The sequence below is a fragment of the Prinia subflava genome, chromosome 16, assembly GCF_021018805.1.
Source record: "Prinia subflava isolate CZ2003 ecotype Zambia chromosome 16, Cam_Psub_1.2, whole genome shotgun sequence".
NCBI lineage: Eukaryota > Metazoa > Chordata > Aves > Passeriformes > Cisticolidae > Prinia > Prinia subflava.
In genome coordinates, this window is record NC_086262.1 from 8,041,452 (window position 1) to 8,060,243 (window position 18,792).

Below are 18,792 nucleotides of genomic sequence, written 5' to 3' on the forward strand. Positions count from 1 at the left end.
ATACTCCAGCAGTTTTCACTGTCTTGAAAGGCAGATTTGTTTCAAAGTAGATGAGTAACAACTATGCTAAACAAAATAATGTTTCCTGCTTGTCTTTTGTCCAAATATAGCATTTTAAGGCTTTTTTTGTCTTCAAATACTGTTTTATCTCTGATGAGGTAAGTTCAAAGGATGACTAGGAGATGGCATCTTGAAGATAAAATTTTAAGTCCTTGCCGTGATCCAGAATTAAGAATGCAAATCCTTGTTATTCCCTAAGATGCCTTCTTATGCAAATTTCCTTTTAGCATTTACTTTTTAATAGCACTGAAGCAGGAAAACTGGAAATGGGCATATTTAACTCCCTTTTAAAAAATGTTAAATCCTTCGTGTTTGAACTCTTGATAGATGATCTGTGTGCAATCATAACAGGTACCAGACCCAAGAGAAAAACAGAAATGTTATCAGATTGTTTTTTATTTGTTTAAAAAACCCTCTTATTTGCACAGTGCTAGCCATAGATATTTGTAAGTAAAAATAGGGAATATATACTGACTGTTCTACTTCATGTAGTTAAGCAAACCAAGTCCATATTTTCTTAACCATCAGAAAGGAAAATTAAGTTTAAGTGGATATACAAATAAATATATAGTAGATTGAAGTATTATTAAAAGTGCCATTTTTAAACACCAGAGAAAAAGCCCTAAACCTCAAAATCCACAGGTAGTAGGTCCAGTTGAGATTATACTCGTTACAGAGCTGGGAGGAAGAATAGAGGAGTGATGTGTGACATGAGGGAGCTGCCAGCCCCTTATGGTTTTAAATCTGGTGGAGTGAGAGCCCTGACCTGTCCCAGGGCTGTCCCTCCCCACTTAGGAATGAGCAGCAGCAACACTGCAATCCAGAGTTTTCCAGAATGTCAGGAGAATGTGGATGGCCTTAACTTCAGCCTGTGAATTGCTGTGTGATTAAAGCAGCAGCTGAAGCAGTGCCCTGTGCTGTAAATCACTTCTGCCACCTAGTGAAACATTTGATGCCAGTGGCAAAAGCACCCGATTTTGAAGGAGGTGCTGTTATGCAATTGCACCTTGCATGCAAACATTTAAAATACAGGCTTGTGGTAGAAACAGTTTTTGATCTTTTTATTAAGTATGCCACTTTCAAGAATTTAGTGCTTTTTTTAAAGCTCTTCAGACATCATCTTCAGTGTGATGAGATCATAGTGTTTGGACTAGAAATACAAATACTTAAAAATACAATTTATCTTCCTTATACTGTGCTTCCTGTGTCTGGATGGTTGTACTGCAATAATCCTGCAAGTGAAAGTGGTAGATATTTATGTGCAGTTTTTTCCTAACAGTGACAAAGAATTTAAGTGAGAGAAGAGGAGGGAAATCCTCTGAAATGTCTCCAGTGCCCATGAGATCAATTGGCCAAACCACAAAAGCCCATCAGCATCAACAGAACCGAATGAGTCAAGTTCTTCAGGTCCCAACTGTGAATTTGTACCCCAGCAGGAAAAAGGGGCTGACAAAGGATCATGTCACATTCAGTGAGTATCTTCAGTTCACCTGGCTGGGGAGGTTTAAAGGTGTAAGTAAACATCTTTAGCAGGGAGGAGCTCTTTTGTAGCTGGGTGGTTTATGTAAGATCCCATTGTGCTTCTTCAAATGAATTCATTTTAGAACAGCTGGTGCATATTGCTGTGGTTTAAGAGAGCATGCTTAGCCATTTGTAGTCTTTTTTAACTTTTCTTAAAACAGTTAATGGTGAGGTGCTATCTCCAAATGTGCTCTTGCTTCATGAAGTCTAATATATTTGGGTGAAATCATTGAAACAAATCACAGACATTTAATATTTTAACCTCTGGGACAGCATTTTAACAACATTATGGTCAAACGAAACAACATATATTATTATTTGCTCCTAGTGAACATAATATTTTGTTTCTAAATTTGCTAGTTGCAAAGCAGTATATTCTTTATTAAAAAGCTTTTGTCCTATTTACATAATTTGTAGCATTTGAAAGCTGCAATTGTGGGTTATTAAATGGAGTTAGCTGCAGTCAATAACTGATATGAAATTATTTTATAGTATATTGGGCATCAACATCATTTAAAGTAGCTTCAGGAAACAGTATATTACAGCATGTAAAATACTTTTTCCAGTTAGTATTTATTTCAATTCTCCTCTGAAAAGCCTGTGCCATTTGGTAAGTTCTAGAAACTTTTCTCAGGAGTGTTTCTTCATTTGAGTGTGGTGGTCCATGCTGATCTAACAAGTTATTGAGAACTTGAAATATCTCCTCAGCACTGAGTCCTCTGCAGGATGGTCTATTAGTGAGTGAGAAACACCAAACCACGTGTGGGACACTGGTTTTGCTAAACTGGCCAAGCTGTGGATAGTGCCCATGAGTGCTGATTTGAGAACTCCTGCTTGTGGAGATCTTGAACTCACCTGGTGGCTCTGACACACGAGGTTTTTAACACAGTCCCAACAAGGCCATGGGCAGGGATTTCCTCCAAGGTTTATACTGCACAGGGACTCTTTTTTTACATAGGCTTTTGCCAAAACCACAAGGAATGTATCCATTGCAGTGGTTCCTGTTGGGATATGGATGTTTCAACACAGTGCAGATGAGCAGCCAGCAGTACAGTGGCCACAGCTGATCTGATCTAAATTTAAATGGAGACTGCCTCCACACGCAGAATTCTCTGAGCATCTGCTCCTCTCTTTGCTGAATATTCTGATTGTTCAACATGATGCTTTGTAGTTTAAACAGAAATCAGTAATTCAGAAGAAGAATAATATGCAGTAACTGATCCCATTGTTTTCATAGGTACAGGCTCTCCACAGAAGTCATTAAGCTTGTCTGAGGAAGTAAGTAGTAAGAAACAAGCAGATGACACAATGTCCATGGCATCTTCTTTGCACTCCAGCCCTCCTGCTTCTCCTCAGGGCTCCCCACGCAAAGGTAGGTGTGACAGCATCAGCCCCAGGAGCTGGAGCCTAAACCAGGGTGTGCAGTGGCAGGAGTATTTGTTGGTAATGACATGTCAGAGAAATAGTGATTTAGAATATTCATGTCAAGAATAGAATTGTCTTTCTATGCATAGATATGATTTTCCAATATATTTTTGTATTTTGGACCTTTCAGTCACTTAGTATTTAAAAAAAGAGAGCAGTTGTTTGCTTAAAATACTGCCTAAGTGCTTTTGACAGAATTCCCAATAGATCTGAAGTGCTGACACCCACCATCATGCCAGTTCAGATTTAAGTGGCCACTTAAATAAATGGGATTCGCAGACCTGGGGATTTCTTGAAGATGACAGTGTTGGACAGAAACTGCAGCTATTGAGACAACTTTTGGTCTTGCCCAAGGTAGCTGGAGTACCAGGTGATTAGACAGAGCTGGAGATGGAATGTTGTCATAGTTCTCCAGGACAGGTGGTTTAGGTTGCTGCAGAAGTAGTGGGTCCATCTAACTCCTCGAGTCGCTGTTCATGTTTTTTGTTCTTGTGCACAGGGCTTTGTATACATCCCTGTCTCTCATGATGCCCTCAGAATCCCTTTGTTTTTGATGTCTTCATCTTAAAAGACCTGCATCACTTCATCATTAGTCAGCCTTGGATGGAAATTCCTTTGAGATCTGTTAGCACCCCTCAGTAGCCGGCCCGGGTTGCCGGTGGTGGATGGTGTAAGGCCCCTCTCCCTCCCTGTGTGCTGCTTTGACTCACTGACAGCCCAGAGCTGGCATGGCATGGCACAGTGACCTGCTGCACCTTCTCACCCTGCTCAGTGGGAGATCAGGCTGCTCCGTCCACTTCTGCCTCCACAAGATCCTGTTTCCTTTAGGAGAATGCCACTTATTTTATTTAAACACAGCATATGTATAAAAAGCTTGAATACTTGGGTTGCCAAATCTTGCTCCACTGAGCGTTGCTTATAAACATGTTATTTTTGTTAATTTTTAACTGGTTCTTTGAAAATAATATTTTGGTTTTTTGGGGATTGTTTCCTTAATTCAACTTGCTTTCAGCACTGATCTCATTTGTTGAGGAGATCTGTACTTTGTTGTATGTGTTATGCTTAACAGCTCATTGATCTAAAATTAGGTGCTTCACAGACAGCTGAAAGACATAATTTTAGGCATGAACACATTCCACTTAATCCTAGATTTCATTTTCTTTTGAGCTGTACCCAAGTTACATAAAAATAGGATTGAAGAAAAAAAGGACTTTCAGTTAGGATGTTATTTTTGTTGTTACTTACCTCATCATCTGTCAACATCTGTCTGTGTCTACTTCATTGTAGTTGGGAACATCCAAAGGTCGGATAACTGCAGTCAGATGAATCTCTCTGGCTCTTCCTCCTCACTGGCCAGTGAAACCAGCCACAAGAACAGTGGACAGCGCAGCTATGGAATAGGTGGGGCTTATTTACAAAAGCAAATTCGGATCATTTGCCAAGCTGGAGAGAGTTCTGAGAAAAGTGCAAAGGTGGACAGAGAGAAAGAGAGTAGAAAGGCAGAAGCTGAGCATGAACCTACAAAAATAAAGGGATTCTGGTTCAGAAGACTTAGGGAAAGAAGCTTCTCCAGGGAAAGAACAGCTTTTACTGCGAAAAGGGAAGCAAAGCCCACTGAAGCCTTAGAAAGCAGTGAAAACCAAGAGGACAAGGACATTGATACTCTGAGTACAGCAAGTATCTGTAGCAACAGCAGTGTATACACATCCTACTGCATATGCAGAAGGCCTAGAAGAAGGAGGAAGACACTATAATGTATTTTTAGAAGGAAGACTGATGTCCGTGTTGTGTCCGATATCCTGAGTTTATCCAAGTTATTTCAGCATTATCCATTCACATGTTTGAGATGTTTAATGTGCTTCCCTTCCAGATGTTTGTGTCAGTTCTTTGTAGCTAATCACCCTTACAGTGCAGTGAAGACAATAATGTGAAGTTTAGAAAATCAAGGAACAGGTACAGTGTCAGTTCAGTTACTTAGTGTGTCACAAATGCCAATGAAACAGTAAGTTCTGCAACATTTGTTAATTAAACAGTCCCTGATGTTGTGTCAGTGGAATGCTCACTTCCAGCATTGGTGTGTATTCCACTGATCACATCTTCTGCTGTCCTTTTCAGCCCAGCAAACACATTTAGTCTGTTCATACACGTGTGCTGTTATTTTATGGCTCAGCTTTCAGATAGTGTTATTAATTTCTTTAATGAAGAGGAGCCCCTTTGTTCTCCAAATAGTTGGAACACTGTGAGGACATTTCTTACCGCAGTACAGTTGCGTCAATTTAAAGAGTACCTTAAAAATATAAAGAATATGAAATATTTATTGCCAAATGAAAAGAAACTGAAAATTAATCTTTAAAAGGCTGTTCTTAAGTACATTTTAAGGTTCAGTTCTCTAGTTTGATAATATTGATATTTACTGTTCATATTTGCTCTTAAAATCTTGCAGCAATAATCAGTTAAGCTGTGAAGGTTCAAATTATGAATTTTATGCTCAGTGGCTGTATGCCAGTGTCTCCACATGCCATACTGTATCATCTCTGTATTGTTTATGCACTTAGGGCATTGGTCTTCTGTATTAGTTTGTGTGTATCATTGACTTTTACACTGCCTTGTCATTTCATTTCTTCACCTAGTCAATGTAAATATGTGGCAGTCCTGCTAAAAGGCACCTTTGCAGAAATTTAGGAGAAAAAAAAAGGATGAGATGTTAGATATAGAGGGGTGTATACCTTATTTGTATCTGGAAGAAGTTATTTGAGGGTAAGCCAAGCAGAAAAAAAAGAAAAAGGCATTATACATTTTGCTCTGAATCTGGTGGGGTCTTGAGTTGTTTCCCTTCTGTGGGAACAGCACTGGAGTCTGGTCCAGCTCCTCCTGCCAAGGTTGTGCTTCCTGCCTTTGCTGCCTTCTCTGTTAGCTTTGGAGCAGATAACAAAACTGAAATGGATCATATGGCTAATCCGTGAGTGCTAATAGCTGTCTTTTACCTTAGTCAGCATCTCCTCCTCTGCTGCCAGAATCTGTTTTTTTTATCTTGCATAGCAGTGTGGCAGAGGGATGGTGGGAAGTGTGCTGCATTTCTACTGAAGGAAGTCAGCACTTGCAGAATTGGGAAGAGCTGATCTGCCTGCCCAGTATGATGCAGTAGGCTGTTGGTTCTGGCTGTGTAGGTTAAAGCTGCTGCTCTGGACACCAGTGGAGTTGCAGGTTGGTTACTGGTGTCCCTGGACTGGCATTAGTAAATCAGTGCCAGGTGCTGATAGATGCTAAAAGCTTTAGTACCCTGAAATCCTCAGTGGACTGGTGGTATGCAAACAGGGTATGGCTGGTTATCTTCTTAATATCCTCACTGTAATGTGTGTGTCAGTACTTTGTTGATCAAGACATTCTCCCCTCCTCTCCTGTACTTAGGCTACGCCCTCATACCCTCCACAAAATCCGACAACTTCTCAGACTCCAGCCACAGTGAGATTTCCTCCCGCTCCAGCATCGTGAGCAACTGCTCTGTGGACTCCATGTCAGCAGCACTGCAGGACGAGAGGGGCTTGTGCCAGGCCCTCGTGGTGGATTCAGGCGGGGCAGAGAGAAAGGAGCATCCTCAGGCCCTGGCAGACTACAGCCAGCCCTGCCCGGGGTAAGGTGCAGCTGCCTCTGCTGGGGCTCTGTTCTGCTGTCAGGAGGGGTAAGGAAGCTTTGGCCAGGACACAGTTGTGCACTCCAGTGTGGTTATTAAGCCTTTGCTGGAAGCTGGAGCTCTGGCTGCTGTGTGTGGGGCTGTTTCCATAAGAAGCTTACAGTATTACCTGGGGAGACAGCAGCTTGTTCCCTTCGGTGGGGTTTAGCTGGGCATTTCTTGCAGGAGACTGGAAGCTTGTTAAAAGCCAGGATGACACTTAGCAAATTAGTGCCATGGTGAGAGACAGCAGAAGAGCAACAGGATATGATCAATTCTCTCTGAGTCAGCAGTGCCAGTCACTTAACATGCTCTAATGTGATTTGTAAGGATTTTTCTAATTATCATTCGTTGCTTTGGCATACTGGCAGCTTTCTGCCACTGCCTTTTTGACAATTTCCACACAAGAGGTCTTGTTACTTCAGTGCAATGAGAATTTGTGCTAAAATGATGCTTTGAACTAGAAATTTTTGTGGCTTTCTTGCTAGATGTAGCTGCTTGATCCATAGGATGTAATATCTTCTAACACATCTTGGGGATAGCATTGTCTGTCCTCAGTTAAATCCTCATGGATTCAGCTAAATGAGAGATGCTGCTTACATTTGTAACTTTTCCAGCACATGGAATCATAGAATGCTTTGGGTTGCAATGGACCTTAGAGATAATTTTGATTCAGCTTCCCTGCTCTGGGCAGGGATCAGGGTGCTTCCAACCCCACCCAGCCTGGCCTTGAACACTTCCAGGGATGGAAAGAAATGAGTAATTCAGTTTATTTCATAGGATTAAAATGGGAATTTAACGATCAAAGAAAATAATTCCCTTTCTAGAAGGCATAATACGCATTGAGTTTATGTTTTGAGGTTATTTCTTTATTGCTTAGTTTCGTTGGGTTGCAAGGGAAGAAAATGGATTTTATCCTAGGATTTACAAAATAGAAAAGGAAGGAAAAAAAAACCCTGCTTGCACATACCTAAGAAACATTCCTTGATTTCACAATGTGTCAGTAAACTGCTGAGGGAGGGTGTTGAATTTTAATGTTGTACTGCCCATGCATTTGTTAACACACCCAGAAATAGCTGGGAGACTTGAATAATGTCTAGCAATCCTATCTTCATGTATTCTAAATTCGTACAAATGTGGCTTTATTTTCCCCCCCTTAATTATGCATTTAGAGCGATTAGAGCTTTCAGCAGACATTTCTTTAAAATAGAAATTTTGGACTTTGCGTTTCAGAATCTGTCCCTCCATATTGTTCCCACAAATGTTACTTATGCCCAATATTTCCAAATGTTCTTGAAATTCAGCTGCTTCCACTCTGTCTAGACAACTTGATGTTGCTGCCAGTGAAGGGGTTGGATTTTATTCTATTTTTTTATTTGTTTGTTTTAGTTTATAAATGTAAAGAAATATCTGGTAGCAGACTAAATGTAAGAGGTAATTTACTCTGTTTTCTGTCAGGCACTGTTGCTGTGATTGGTAGAGAAGAGCTTCTCTGGGCCAGATTTAGGGATCTGGGGTTGCAGCCTGGAAATACATGTTGCAAACTTGTTATTCCCGTGGGAATGACTTCCTCGCTGCTGGGTGCAGGAATGATTTGGGAGTAACAGTGTCTCTTGTCAGTGCTCCCTTGTGCCTTGAGCTTGCTGCTCACCTGATACAAACCCAGAGCTGGCTCTGAGTACATTGCTCTTACTATAAAAGCTTACAAGTGTTTTTTCCCCAATTTCTGTTGTTTTCCTGTGTAGCTGGTCCATCTCTAGGCCTGCTCTGATCAGAGGAATGGCATTCACATCTTCCATGAGCAGCGAGGAGATCTCCCACGAGCACATCATGGTGGAGGCGGCGGACAGCGGCCGGGGAAGCTGGACTTCATGCTCAAGTAGCTCTCATGACAATTTCCAGAATATCCCAAACCAGAAGAGCTGGGATCTCCTCAGTTCTTACCGTCACACGCAGCTGGACGGGCCCATAGCTGAAGTGGATCCCACAAACTGTTACTCTGAGGAGGGGTATTTGTACTCCGAAGCCTTTTCCAAAGCCAACAGGCAGTCGAAAGCCAGCGCGGAGCTCGATCAGTCTCGGCAGAGCTGGGCATCCTCCAGCTCCCTGTCAGACACCTACGAGACAAACTATGGGACAATAAAGCGCAGGGGGCTGGAGAACTCCACGGCAGAGCAGACGGAGGTTTTGGACTCTAAACCAGGCGCTGATACAACTTACAAAACTGTTACTTCGAGTACAGAAAAAGGCCTCATAGGTAAGCCAAGCCAACAGCTCTTGGAAGCTGCTACATCTGTTCTTCATTTTGATACTGAGTTGTTAAGAAATGACATCCACAGGTCTGGGGCTGCCTGGCATGTTGAATTCAGCTTCACACGGGGTTGTAATCATAGCACTACACAGGGTGTTTTCAAGCCACCTCCTTTTGCATTAGGAATATCAAGATAATAAACAAGTGCATTTCCCCATCACTTCATGGGTCTGCAGGAAAACTCTCTTCAGGAAAGTGTTGGGCAGTTCTTTACTGTAGTACCCTGGTTTGCTTTTTTGAATGATTTTGGAGGTGCACTCATCACTGTAGATGTTCTTCTGACAAGGGTCAGTGATCCCTTACTCCTTGTAATGCAAACTTCCCAGGAACCCAGAGGGAAGTGGGTGACTGCAGAGTAGTGTGGAGCTCACCTGCCTCTCTGGAGCTGGGGCACCTTTCATCCACGGGGCTTTGGGCTTTGAAAGCTCCAGGGCAAAGCAGATTCCTCTCCTGTCTTTGCTATTTTAAGATGCCATTTATCTGATGATACAGCTGCAGTTTGGCTACTTATGAAAGGAGAAAAAAGTAAAAAATGTTCTTTGAAATATGCATAGTTCTGTCAAGCAAGATGTTCTTCCCCCATCCCAGTGAGTTCAGCAGCCAAAATTAAAGGAACTGGGTTAGTACAAGATAAAACACGGAATGCAAAGCTTTCTAAGACTGTGAGGCAAGGGTGCAGCTGAAATGCAATTTAATTACTGAGTGGATTGCTGGAGGGCTTTGTTATCAAAGGTAATTGGCTGAATAAACATTGCACATAGGGCGGAGGTCTCGGATTGTGTTCCTCCTTGCCTTTGGGAAAGAAATCATGTTGGAGTCTTGTGGAAGATTTGCTTTGCTGTGCCTGTGCTCTGCCCTTGCAGCCTTCCAGAGCTGTTCATGAGCGTCTGAGCTGTGTGAGGAGATGGCAGCTTCACTGTCCAGTACATGTTGTCTTTGCTGGCAGCACTTCCTCTTCCTTTTAATTCTTTTTCCACTGAGCACTGTGTAGCTGTGAGGAGCATTCACAGAGTGCTGGAGCTGCTCAAGGAAAGATCTGGTACGGGTGGATGTAATCACAGGTTTGCAAATGCAAATCCTTTAGCTGTTGGCCATCACACAGTATGCCAAAGATATCTTCACTTTATTTCACTGTTTGTAAAATACTATGAATTGGAACTTGACAAAGGGACACATTATTCTTGCATTACTACAGTAGAGCAAAGGTGAGCTCTAGGGAGCCTGAGGCTTTCTCCTTTGAAGGAGAACATGCCCACCCTCATCATTCCTCCTGCAAATCCAACCAGGTGAGGTGAGGACCCAGCCCTTCCCCATCCCTCCAGGGAAGGGCAGATCCTCTTCACTTCCCTGCTCTTTCACAGAGACCTCATTCAGCGCTAGTTAAATGAAAATAAATCCTGTAATTCAGTAGTAAATCTCTGCCTGTACCCACGTGTATCTGCTAAACCCCAGACTGACTGAGTTTGGTTTTGGTTGTTTTACTGTCAGCCCAAGCATGAGCTGTGGTCATCAAGTATGAACCAGATTCCTGATACCAAACCCTGGAATCTCACAAGTCTACAACACAATAAGAAATACTCCTTTATTTTTCATCCCTTCACATTCTGCTAAGATAAGAAACTGTTACATTTGCTGAAATACATGAAACTAATGAACATGCACTGTTTAAAATGGATCAAATGGATCCACGGGAAGAATGCAAATTCACTTAACTAAGAGATTAAAAAAAATTACCCTGACTTTGAAACTCTACTGTTGCAACATGTCCATGGAAAAAAGCCCAATTTAACATGCACAAAAGCCCCAGACCTGGGGTGGGAGGGAGGGGGGGCAACCTAAGAAGAATTAAATTTTGGATTGAGAGCCTCTGTGACTTGAACTACTGTTGAACAGGGCAGGAAGGGAGAAGATGAATTATGAGGAATGGACATTGCAAATAAATAATATCGATTGTAGCCTTTTCCTGACTGCACAAGGTGTAATGCAGCCCTTTCAAAGGCTGTTCCTATAACTGTTCCTGGTTTTTCCTCACTTGTAAACAGAGAACATAGTTTAAGATAAGGGAATAAAAGAAAACAAAACAAAAAAAGGGGAAAAAAGTAAGAAATCAAAAGTATGGGTGTGATAAGCCATTATTGACTCTGAAAATGTAGAATAATTAATGCAGGCTCAATACACAGTCTGCCTCCTAGGATCAGCTTTAAGTGATGCTATGTTTTTCTTCCTATGGCATAGCCAGATGATTTCATGTGTTTATACACGTCAGTTGATTTGGTGATATTTTATTATAATGAGTTTGTGTTAAGTGACTGACCACTTTTGGGCGATGAAATGGATGTTGGAAGTCAACCAGCAGTTCTTGCTGTCAAACACACCAGCATGCTGTGCGAAATAACTCTGGGCTGGTTGCCTTAATTCCTTCTGTTTCAGTTTCCCAGCCTGTAACAGTGGCATCAGACTTGGCTGTGCTGGTTCTCCATCCTGCCAGAGAGCTCCAGAGCATCCCCTGGTGCAGCAGGGCCACAGGAGCAGGGACTGTAATAAAAGGTGTTAATTGCAGTCTGAATGCAGACAAGCTTAGAGTCCTCTTTCCGCTCAATTGATGTCTCACCTAAGGAGTTCATGGACTCTCTTGCTACTCTGACTTCTTAAAAAAAATAGAAGACAGAAATGAAGGCATAAATACTTGCTGCTGTCATTATAACCAGTGTTTCTGCATTTGCGTTTTGTTATCAGTTTCTGTTTTGCCATTGTAACATTTCATGATTTTTTAACGTTTTGTTTCCTTTCTTTTTCTTCTTTAACATTTCCATTGCTTATTTCTCGTGCCCAGTGTACTGTGTCACCTCACCTAAGAAGGACGATAGGTATAGGGAGCCACCGCCCACCCCTCCGGGATATATGGGGATTTCTTTAGCGGACATAAAAGAAGGATCGCCCCACCACCCACACCTCAAACCTCCAGACTATAGTGTGGCAGTGCAGAGGTCAAAGATGCTGCACAGTGACCTCTCTAGACTTCCACCAGCTGCTGTCGGTAGCGACGCGGTGGCCTGTGTCTCCTCGAGGATGCCTCAGTGGCACGGCCGGCAGCCGTCCAGCCCCAGGGTAGCAGACTTGCCTGACGCAGATAGTGGAGAGGATGGTAGGTGAACACCTGGCTGGGGAGTGGGGCTGTGCAGGGCGCACTGCACAGCGATGCTCTGGTCTTTCTCTTGGGGCGTTCTTGGAGATTAAAAGCGGATTAATCTCCGGAATCCACGGTTGTGTTTGTGTGGCTGTGTGCACATGCGTGGCCGTGTATGTCGTGCATAGCTGTGTGCATGTACATACACGTTGAAAGCAAAGAGGAATGCCTTCCCCTTAGAAAAAGCATGTTGGCACCAAACAAACTCAAAGTATGTGTAAATAAATAAATATACAAAAAGACACGTATAAGATCTCCTAAAGTACAGCTGAGACACTTAAGAGCATGTAGATACTGGTTTGTTTTTTGTTTTCCTTTAAAATCCGTCCCCTCTTAAATAGTGATGGGACACTGACAGGCTACATGTGGGAAAACTCTGGCCTCCCTGGGTGTCCCAGTGGTTTGGCTGGCATCAGGGTGGTGGTCTAAAATGAGGGATTTGGATTTGGTGGAGTGAACTTATTTCATTTGTATTCATATGTGCTGGCATTGAGCTGCCTTATACCTCAGCAGATATTTTTGGAGATTGAGTTTCAAAATACTGAACAAAGTAATAGTGAACTTCTGTTCTTCTGGAGAGTGCATTTGGTGAAACTTGTGTTCTCTGCCTAACTTGGCCTGACAGTGGCTCTTCCAGTTCATTTTTCATGATCTTGTTTGAAGCAACAGCCAGTGCTGCCAAAGCATGGCATTTGTGGGGTGACCAAAATGTGAGAGGATTTTCTGATAAAGACTGCTCTTATATTGTGTCAAAGCTAACTTCGGGTCAGGGGAATTTCTATTTAATTGTTTATCTGCTGATTTGCTTTTAATTTCTGTGCACTGATGTGATCTTCTGTACCTTTTGCTGGTGAACTCATTTTTTATTAGAATGTTGTGATCGTTTCCTTCCATTTCAGTCTGATTTAAAATGAGCCTGTATTTAGGTTAAAACAATTTCTGAGGCAAAATGATTGTATCTTGGCCATTTAAAATGTGTAAGCAGTAGTTAACATACATATTAGTACTGCAGTTCAAACTTACAGTAAACATAAAATTGCCTGGCATTAATTCTGTTGTGCTTTTGATGTAAAAATAAGGAAGTCATTGCTTCAAACATTTTTAATCAAATTTTTTCTTAGCTAAATTTAACTGTACACTTTCAGAGGCACCTATTTTACTATTTTCGAAGTGCTTGGTTAATTTTATTTGGTATAAAATACTCACTGCATGGAAATTTGCTGGCTTTTTTCCCAAATCCATAGCTTTTGGCATACTGGGAGCTGCATGCTGATAATTTCTTGAGGATCTGGGATTTTCTGTTTTGCAACCTGTCTTTATTGTATGACCATCACACCTCAGACCGTGGATGCCCCATCCCTGGAAGTGCTCAAGTCCAGGCTGGATGGGGCTTGGAGCAGCCTGGATGGTGTCCCTATGGCATGGAGTTGGAACGAGGTGCTTTATGAGATCCCTTCCAACCCAGACCATTCTGTGATTGCCTGAGGATCTGAGAAATGGTGATATGGAATGTGTAGTGATAGTGATGATAAAGACAGTGAAAACTTGATGCTGAAGGGGTGAAGTTGTCATAGGCTCACTGTGATCACCTCACTGGGTGCTGGTCTGTGCCCTGTGTGCCTGAGGTGGGGACTGGTGCAATAACTGCCTATTTCTTTATCTTGTTTTGCAGAAGATGAACAAGTATCAGCAGTTTAACCCTTGGGCTGTTTGTATAAACCACTCACAACACAAGGGATGTGGGAGAAGGTCTCACGGTTCTGTTAGTGACTGCTGACAACTTGCTGCTACTGACCTCAGACCTTACCTCTGTCACAGACGAGATGGAACGGGTTGGATCACCTCTTTACACCTTCCTTCACTCTGCCACCACCACCTAAGAAGCTATTTCTGCCTATGAAACAGAAAATCCTGTTCAAGGAATGTGCTGACTGCCTGGATACCAACATGGGTACCCAGAGATGGACAGAGCTTCTTGCATTGGGGAGGACCAGTTGTCACCACCACTTGAAACTTGGGAACATTTTTCTGTATCATACCATATAATCCTTTGGTAGTTTCCATTGTTGTTATTTTCTACATGACTGTTAGAAATCTGAGAGTGTTATTTTATGAACTTCAAAAAAAAATTATATCAAAATGTCAGCAAAACCGAAGGATGTTGCTGAAGTATCTGAAAATAATTTATTATTTAATATTTTTAAATGGGAGTTTCCTTTATGTGCGTTGGGAGTGCTCTGGTTGGCTAATATAAATGTTTAGTCAATGTGACAGCAAATTAGCTACACATCAACTGTTGTGCTCTCGAAATAAACACAGAAAAGTAGAAATGGGTGCAGAAATTTATAGATTTTAGAGAGTGTTTAGATTTAATATGAATAGAGCCCAATGCCCTGCAGAGCAGTGTCTGCCAAGCCAGCACTCCTGCTGCTCCCCTCCCACATGGACACAGCAGAAACCTCCTGTCCCAGGATTTTTAGAAATTTTTTCAGCTGCCAGCCAACTAAGGCAATGGTTGGTGCTCTCCTCCCTTATTAAGGAATGTTGGAAATGTGGAAGCTGTAGCTTATGGGGAGCATTTGGGGAGATCTGAAGCTTTCCCAAAGAGTTTTAACAAGTTTTGCCCTGCAGAGTTCAACATGCAAAGCATGTTCTAAAACTCAAAACTCAGCTGTGTGTTGTGGTTTTTAAGATCATCCCACATGTCCTGGCCTTTTCCCAGAGTTGCACAGGGTTTAGGTGCAAAGGTTATCTTTGAAAAAATAACAAAAGAATTAGAAATCACCTACATTTCACATAAAAATTGTGAAACTGAATAATAAATGACACAATGCTTATAGAAGAGCATAATGCATTTTATGATGGGTTAAAAAACCCTGTGGTGTTTATCTGGAAAATACAGATGACCATTTTTTTTAAATCTAGTTAAAAATCCTGGTGTTGTTGATGTCAATGAGTTTTGACTCTACAGCCAGCCAGTATTAACCCATGATCCTCTAGTTTGACTATGGTCAAATGAATTGCTTCTTTGATTTTACTTTTAGCCAGCCAGAGTGCAGAGGGGTAGAACTGGAAACGGCCTGCAGGTTCTTTTCTTTGTCCTTCCTTCCCTTCCTTCCCTTCCTTCCCTTCCTTCCCTTCCTTCCCTTCCTTCCCTTCCTTCCCTTCCTTCCCTTCCTTCCCTTCCTTCCCTTCCTTCCCTTCCTTCCCTTCCTTCCCTTCCTTCCCTTCCTTCCCTTCCTTCCCTTCCTTCCCTTCCATACATGACACCCCATTCTAGTGTTGAAATCAGACATGAATGTGTGAATATGTATTTAAACATTCAATTGTAAATCTTTGTTGTGATGTTTACAGGCTAAGCTAGAAAGATGATGTTTGTCATTTTTACAGTGCCTCAAAACTGATTTCTATATCCATAGTTGTGAACAGCTTTAAGGTTTGTTTGGTTTTTTTTTTTTTTTAACCTATATATGTGCAGGGGTGCAAGGTGAATGCAACATTTTTGGAAAATGCCACAAGTACCAAAAACAACCCAAAGCCTTTGATGTGCTTTCTCCATAGTAGCTAGGGGCTGATGGAGCCAGGTGAATGTGAATGACCCAGCCTGTGTCTGCCTTCAGAGCAGTTCCAGGTTCAGCATTGCCTGGAATGTTCCTGTCAGGATTGGGATTGGGAAGTGGAAATGAACAGTGATGCTGAGGAAGAGGATGCCTGATTTATAACTCACTGGTTGGCTGTATGATTTTTTGGCACAAGTATCAGAGAAGCAAGTGGTTGAAAAAATATATTAAAATCTACTTGGGATATGGCGTAACAAATGCATTTTGCTTTCTCAAGGCCTTAATGCTTATAGTGAACCTGCACGGGCCTTAATGACTAAAGATTAATGTGTCAAAGCTACGCAGGGCAGAGTGAGTGTTTTCAGTACATGCAATATTGATAATAGAAGTCATGAACTGATACTCCTGTGGGATGTAAATCCACATCCTGCCATGCCACTGTCAGCTGTAGTTGCCTGTTAACTTCTGCATGGAAACAGCAGGCTTTGTGTTCCTTCAGAAATCATCTGCGTTGTGCCAGGTAAATGAAAGTGTACAGTTCCTTGGCCTTGGGGGGAAGCTGCAGCTTATTCCAGCCTGTTGAACAAAACTATAGGGGATGGGGATTACTAAAGGGGCTTTCTTTTGCCCCAAAACCCAATAGTGCTGCCTTTGAGGATGCAGGGAAGCCCCTGTGGGGAGCAGGGTCGGAGTCTCCTGGCAGTCAGCAAGAGCAGATGAATAAATCACCCATCCAAACGTGGTATTTGATGGTGTTTGCACATCAACAGCATCCGTCTGTTCCACAGGGCTTGGCAGACACTGAGAAGTTCTGGAATGAGTGAAAGTCTCACTAATGATATTTTCCTAATAGCCATCACAGCTAGTGTACATAAATCATGCATAAACGATGACAGACGAGCTACTCCTGCTACTCCTGCCTCGCACAGTGTGGCTTCTCTGCTGCTCCTTGCTGGGGGTTTTGTTTGTTTGTTTGTTTGTTTTTACTAAACCGATCACATTGATTGGGGCCAATAGCCAAATGTAGTGTCTGGTGTGGGTTTGAAGAGATATTATCCCTTTTTTTGGTAATGCAGACAGAAGCAATATGTTGTTAGTATCTGTTGTACACTGCATTATTGAAGTGATGTCTTCTGGACCACAGATCCCTGACTCAGTACCTCTGCTGGGTTCTTCTAACTCGAGCTCTGATGCTGATAAAGAGTTAAGGTACCTCGTGTCATGTTCTTCCACTGCCATACCTGGGTTTGCTCATTTCTGCTCATTGTTTGCTCCTGACTTGGTGAAAGATGCCTTTCAGATTCCTGTGATTTAAGCACACAGTGTTTTGTTATAAATGTTAAACTCCCAAATAGTTCCTGAGGAAGCAGTGTAGTTGGGTAAAATTGAATTGGCCTCTCTGGTTTCAGAAAGGGGAAAATGAGATCACTGGGCCTCTGAGCACCAGAGTCATCTACCAAGTACACAAAAGAGTGGAAAGACAATGGCTGTGGATGTTTGCAGTTCACGTTTTTGCAATGTGGACAAATTTTGGGTGTTTGTCAACAACAGGCAATGTGGGGCTTCCCTGGCTCCTTCCTTTTGCCTTTACTCAGATAAGTTTGTAGGCCTCACCTTGAGCCCTGTGTGTGATTTTTGGGCAGCACGATATGAAAAAGACATGATGCTGTTAGAGAGCATCCAAAGGAGGCCACGAGGATGGGGAAGGGTGTGGAGGGGGGGAAGCCTTATGAGGAGTATCTGAGGGCACTTGGTCTGTTCACCCTGGAGAAAAGGAGATTGAGGGGAGAGAGACTTCAATCTACATCTTCCTGAGGGGCAGCACTGATCCTTTCACTCTCATGGGCAGTGACAGGTCACGAGGGAAGGGCCTGAAGCTGTGTCAGGGGAGGTTTAGGTTGGGTATCAGGAAAAGTCTCTTCACCCAGAGGGTGGCTAGGCACTGAACAGCTGCCCAGGGGAGTGGGCACAGCGTGGCAGAGCTCAAGGAGTGTTTGGACAAGGCTCTTGGGCACAGGGTGGGATTGTTGGGGATGGTTTTGTGCAGGGCCAGGAGTTGGACTCGATGATCTGATGGGTCCCTTCCAGCCCAGCACATTCTGTGATGCTTCACTGGAAGGTGGTCAGAGCCCTGCTTGGGATGGGGTGCACAGGGGGCTGTCTGCACCTGCCGGGGCACAGGGTGGGTGCTGAACCCACCGGTGATGCCACTTGCAGAGGGGCCCGTGGGGCATCAGGGGTGTTCCAAAATCTTTCATCACATCCCAAGTAGTTTCATTGTAGGCAACAGTGGAAATAAAACCCTGTCACTTAAGTTTTTATAGAACATTAGAATTTTTGCAGGATAAACTTACCACTGCCTTTGCATACAGAAAAGATAAAAGGGATACACTTTCTTTAGAAAAGCTTTACACACTATATTTTAGAATGCTTCTATAGAGGATAATCTATCTTGAATTCCCAACCCAGCTTTTGCTTCTGTTGTGCTTTTTATTGTTTTATCTTTATTTCTGGTTTCCTGGAATGCAGTTTAGCTTTGTATTAATTAAATTCTAAATATGTGAGCATATTGGCAAAAACTGCACAGATGTAATGATAGCAATTGTACTGCACAAGTCAGTGATTGTATAGTATTCTGTAACAAGCAATGTTTGTCTTCTATTTTTTGATACCTCTTATACACTTATGTCTTTTAGAAAGACAGTGCCTCTGTATGCTTTTTGTATTTTTACTGAGTGATTGTAAATATTTGTTATATTTTTGGTTAAGAGAATGTTTAAAAGTACTGTTTATTATCCAATCTATTAATATGTTGGGATCAATAAACAATCAACATGTACTAATTGTTTTCAGCAGCTGTTTTCTGGCAGCTAGTGGGGGATGGAGCTGAGGTGGTGCAGAGCTGGGGAGGGCCTGGTGGGGGTGATGCTCATCCCGGGATCAGAGAGGAGCCACCACTGAGTGATTGTGTGGTCTCTTCACAGTGAGGACAGTACAGACGTGTGATGTTCAGAGGGCTGTAGCACCTTTTCTGTGAAAATGGGCTCAGACAAGTGGA

The 18,792-nt window shown here is 42.5% G+C and overlaps 1 protein-coding gene across 11 annotated transcripts in view; it reads left to right on the top strand.

Annotated features, from left to right (window-relative positions):
- The window catches only part of RAPGEF6 (Rap guanine nucleotide exchange factor 6), a 119,413-nt gene extending 100,840 nt beyond the window's left edge, over positions 1–18,573 (top strand). For 4 of the 11 annotated variants that reach the window (XM_063413377.1, XM_063413379.1, XM_063413378.1 and 1 more), the window contains 7 exons: positions 1,340–1,531; positions 2,819–2,953; positions 4,294–4,407; positions 6,415–6,637; positions 8,422–8,933; positions 11,821–12,132; positions 13,847–18,573. In XM_063413377.1, the coding sequence (XP_063269447.1) occupies positions 1,340–1,531; positions 2,819–2,953; positions 4,294–4,407; positions 6,415–6,637; positions 8,422–8,933; positions 11,821–12,132; positions 13,847–13,872 (1,514 nt within the window). In that variant the 3' untranslated portion in view covers positions 13,873–18,573. The remainder of the gene's footprint in view (positions 1–1,339; positions 1,532–2,818; positions 2,954–4,293; positions 4,408–6,414; positions 6,638–8,421; positions 8,934–11,820; positions 12,133–13,846) is intronic. The other 7 variants (XM_063413381.1, XM_063413383.1, XM_063413382.1 and 4 more) reach the window with 3 other exon arrangements.
- Positions 18,574–18,792: the final 219 nt, after the last annotated feature.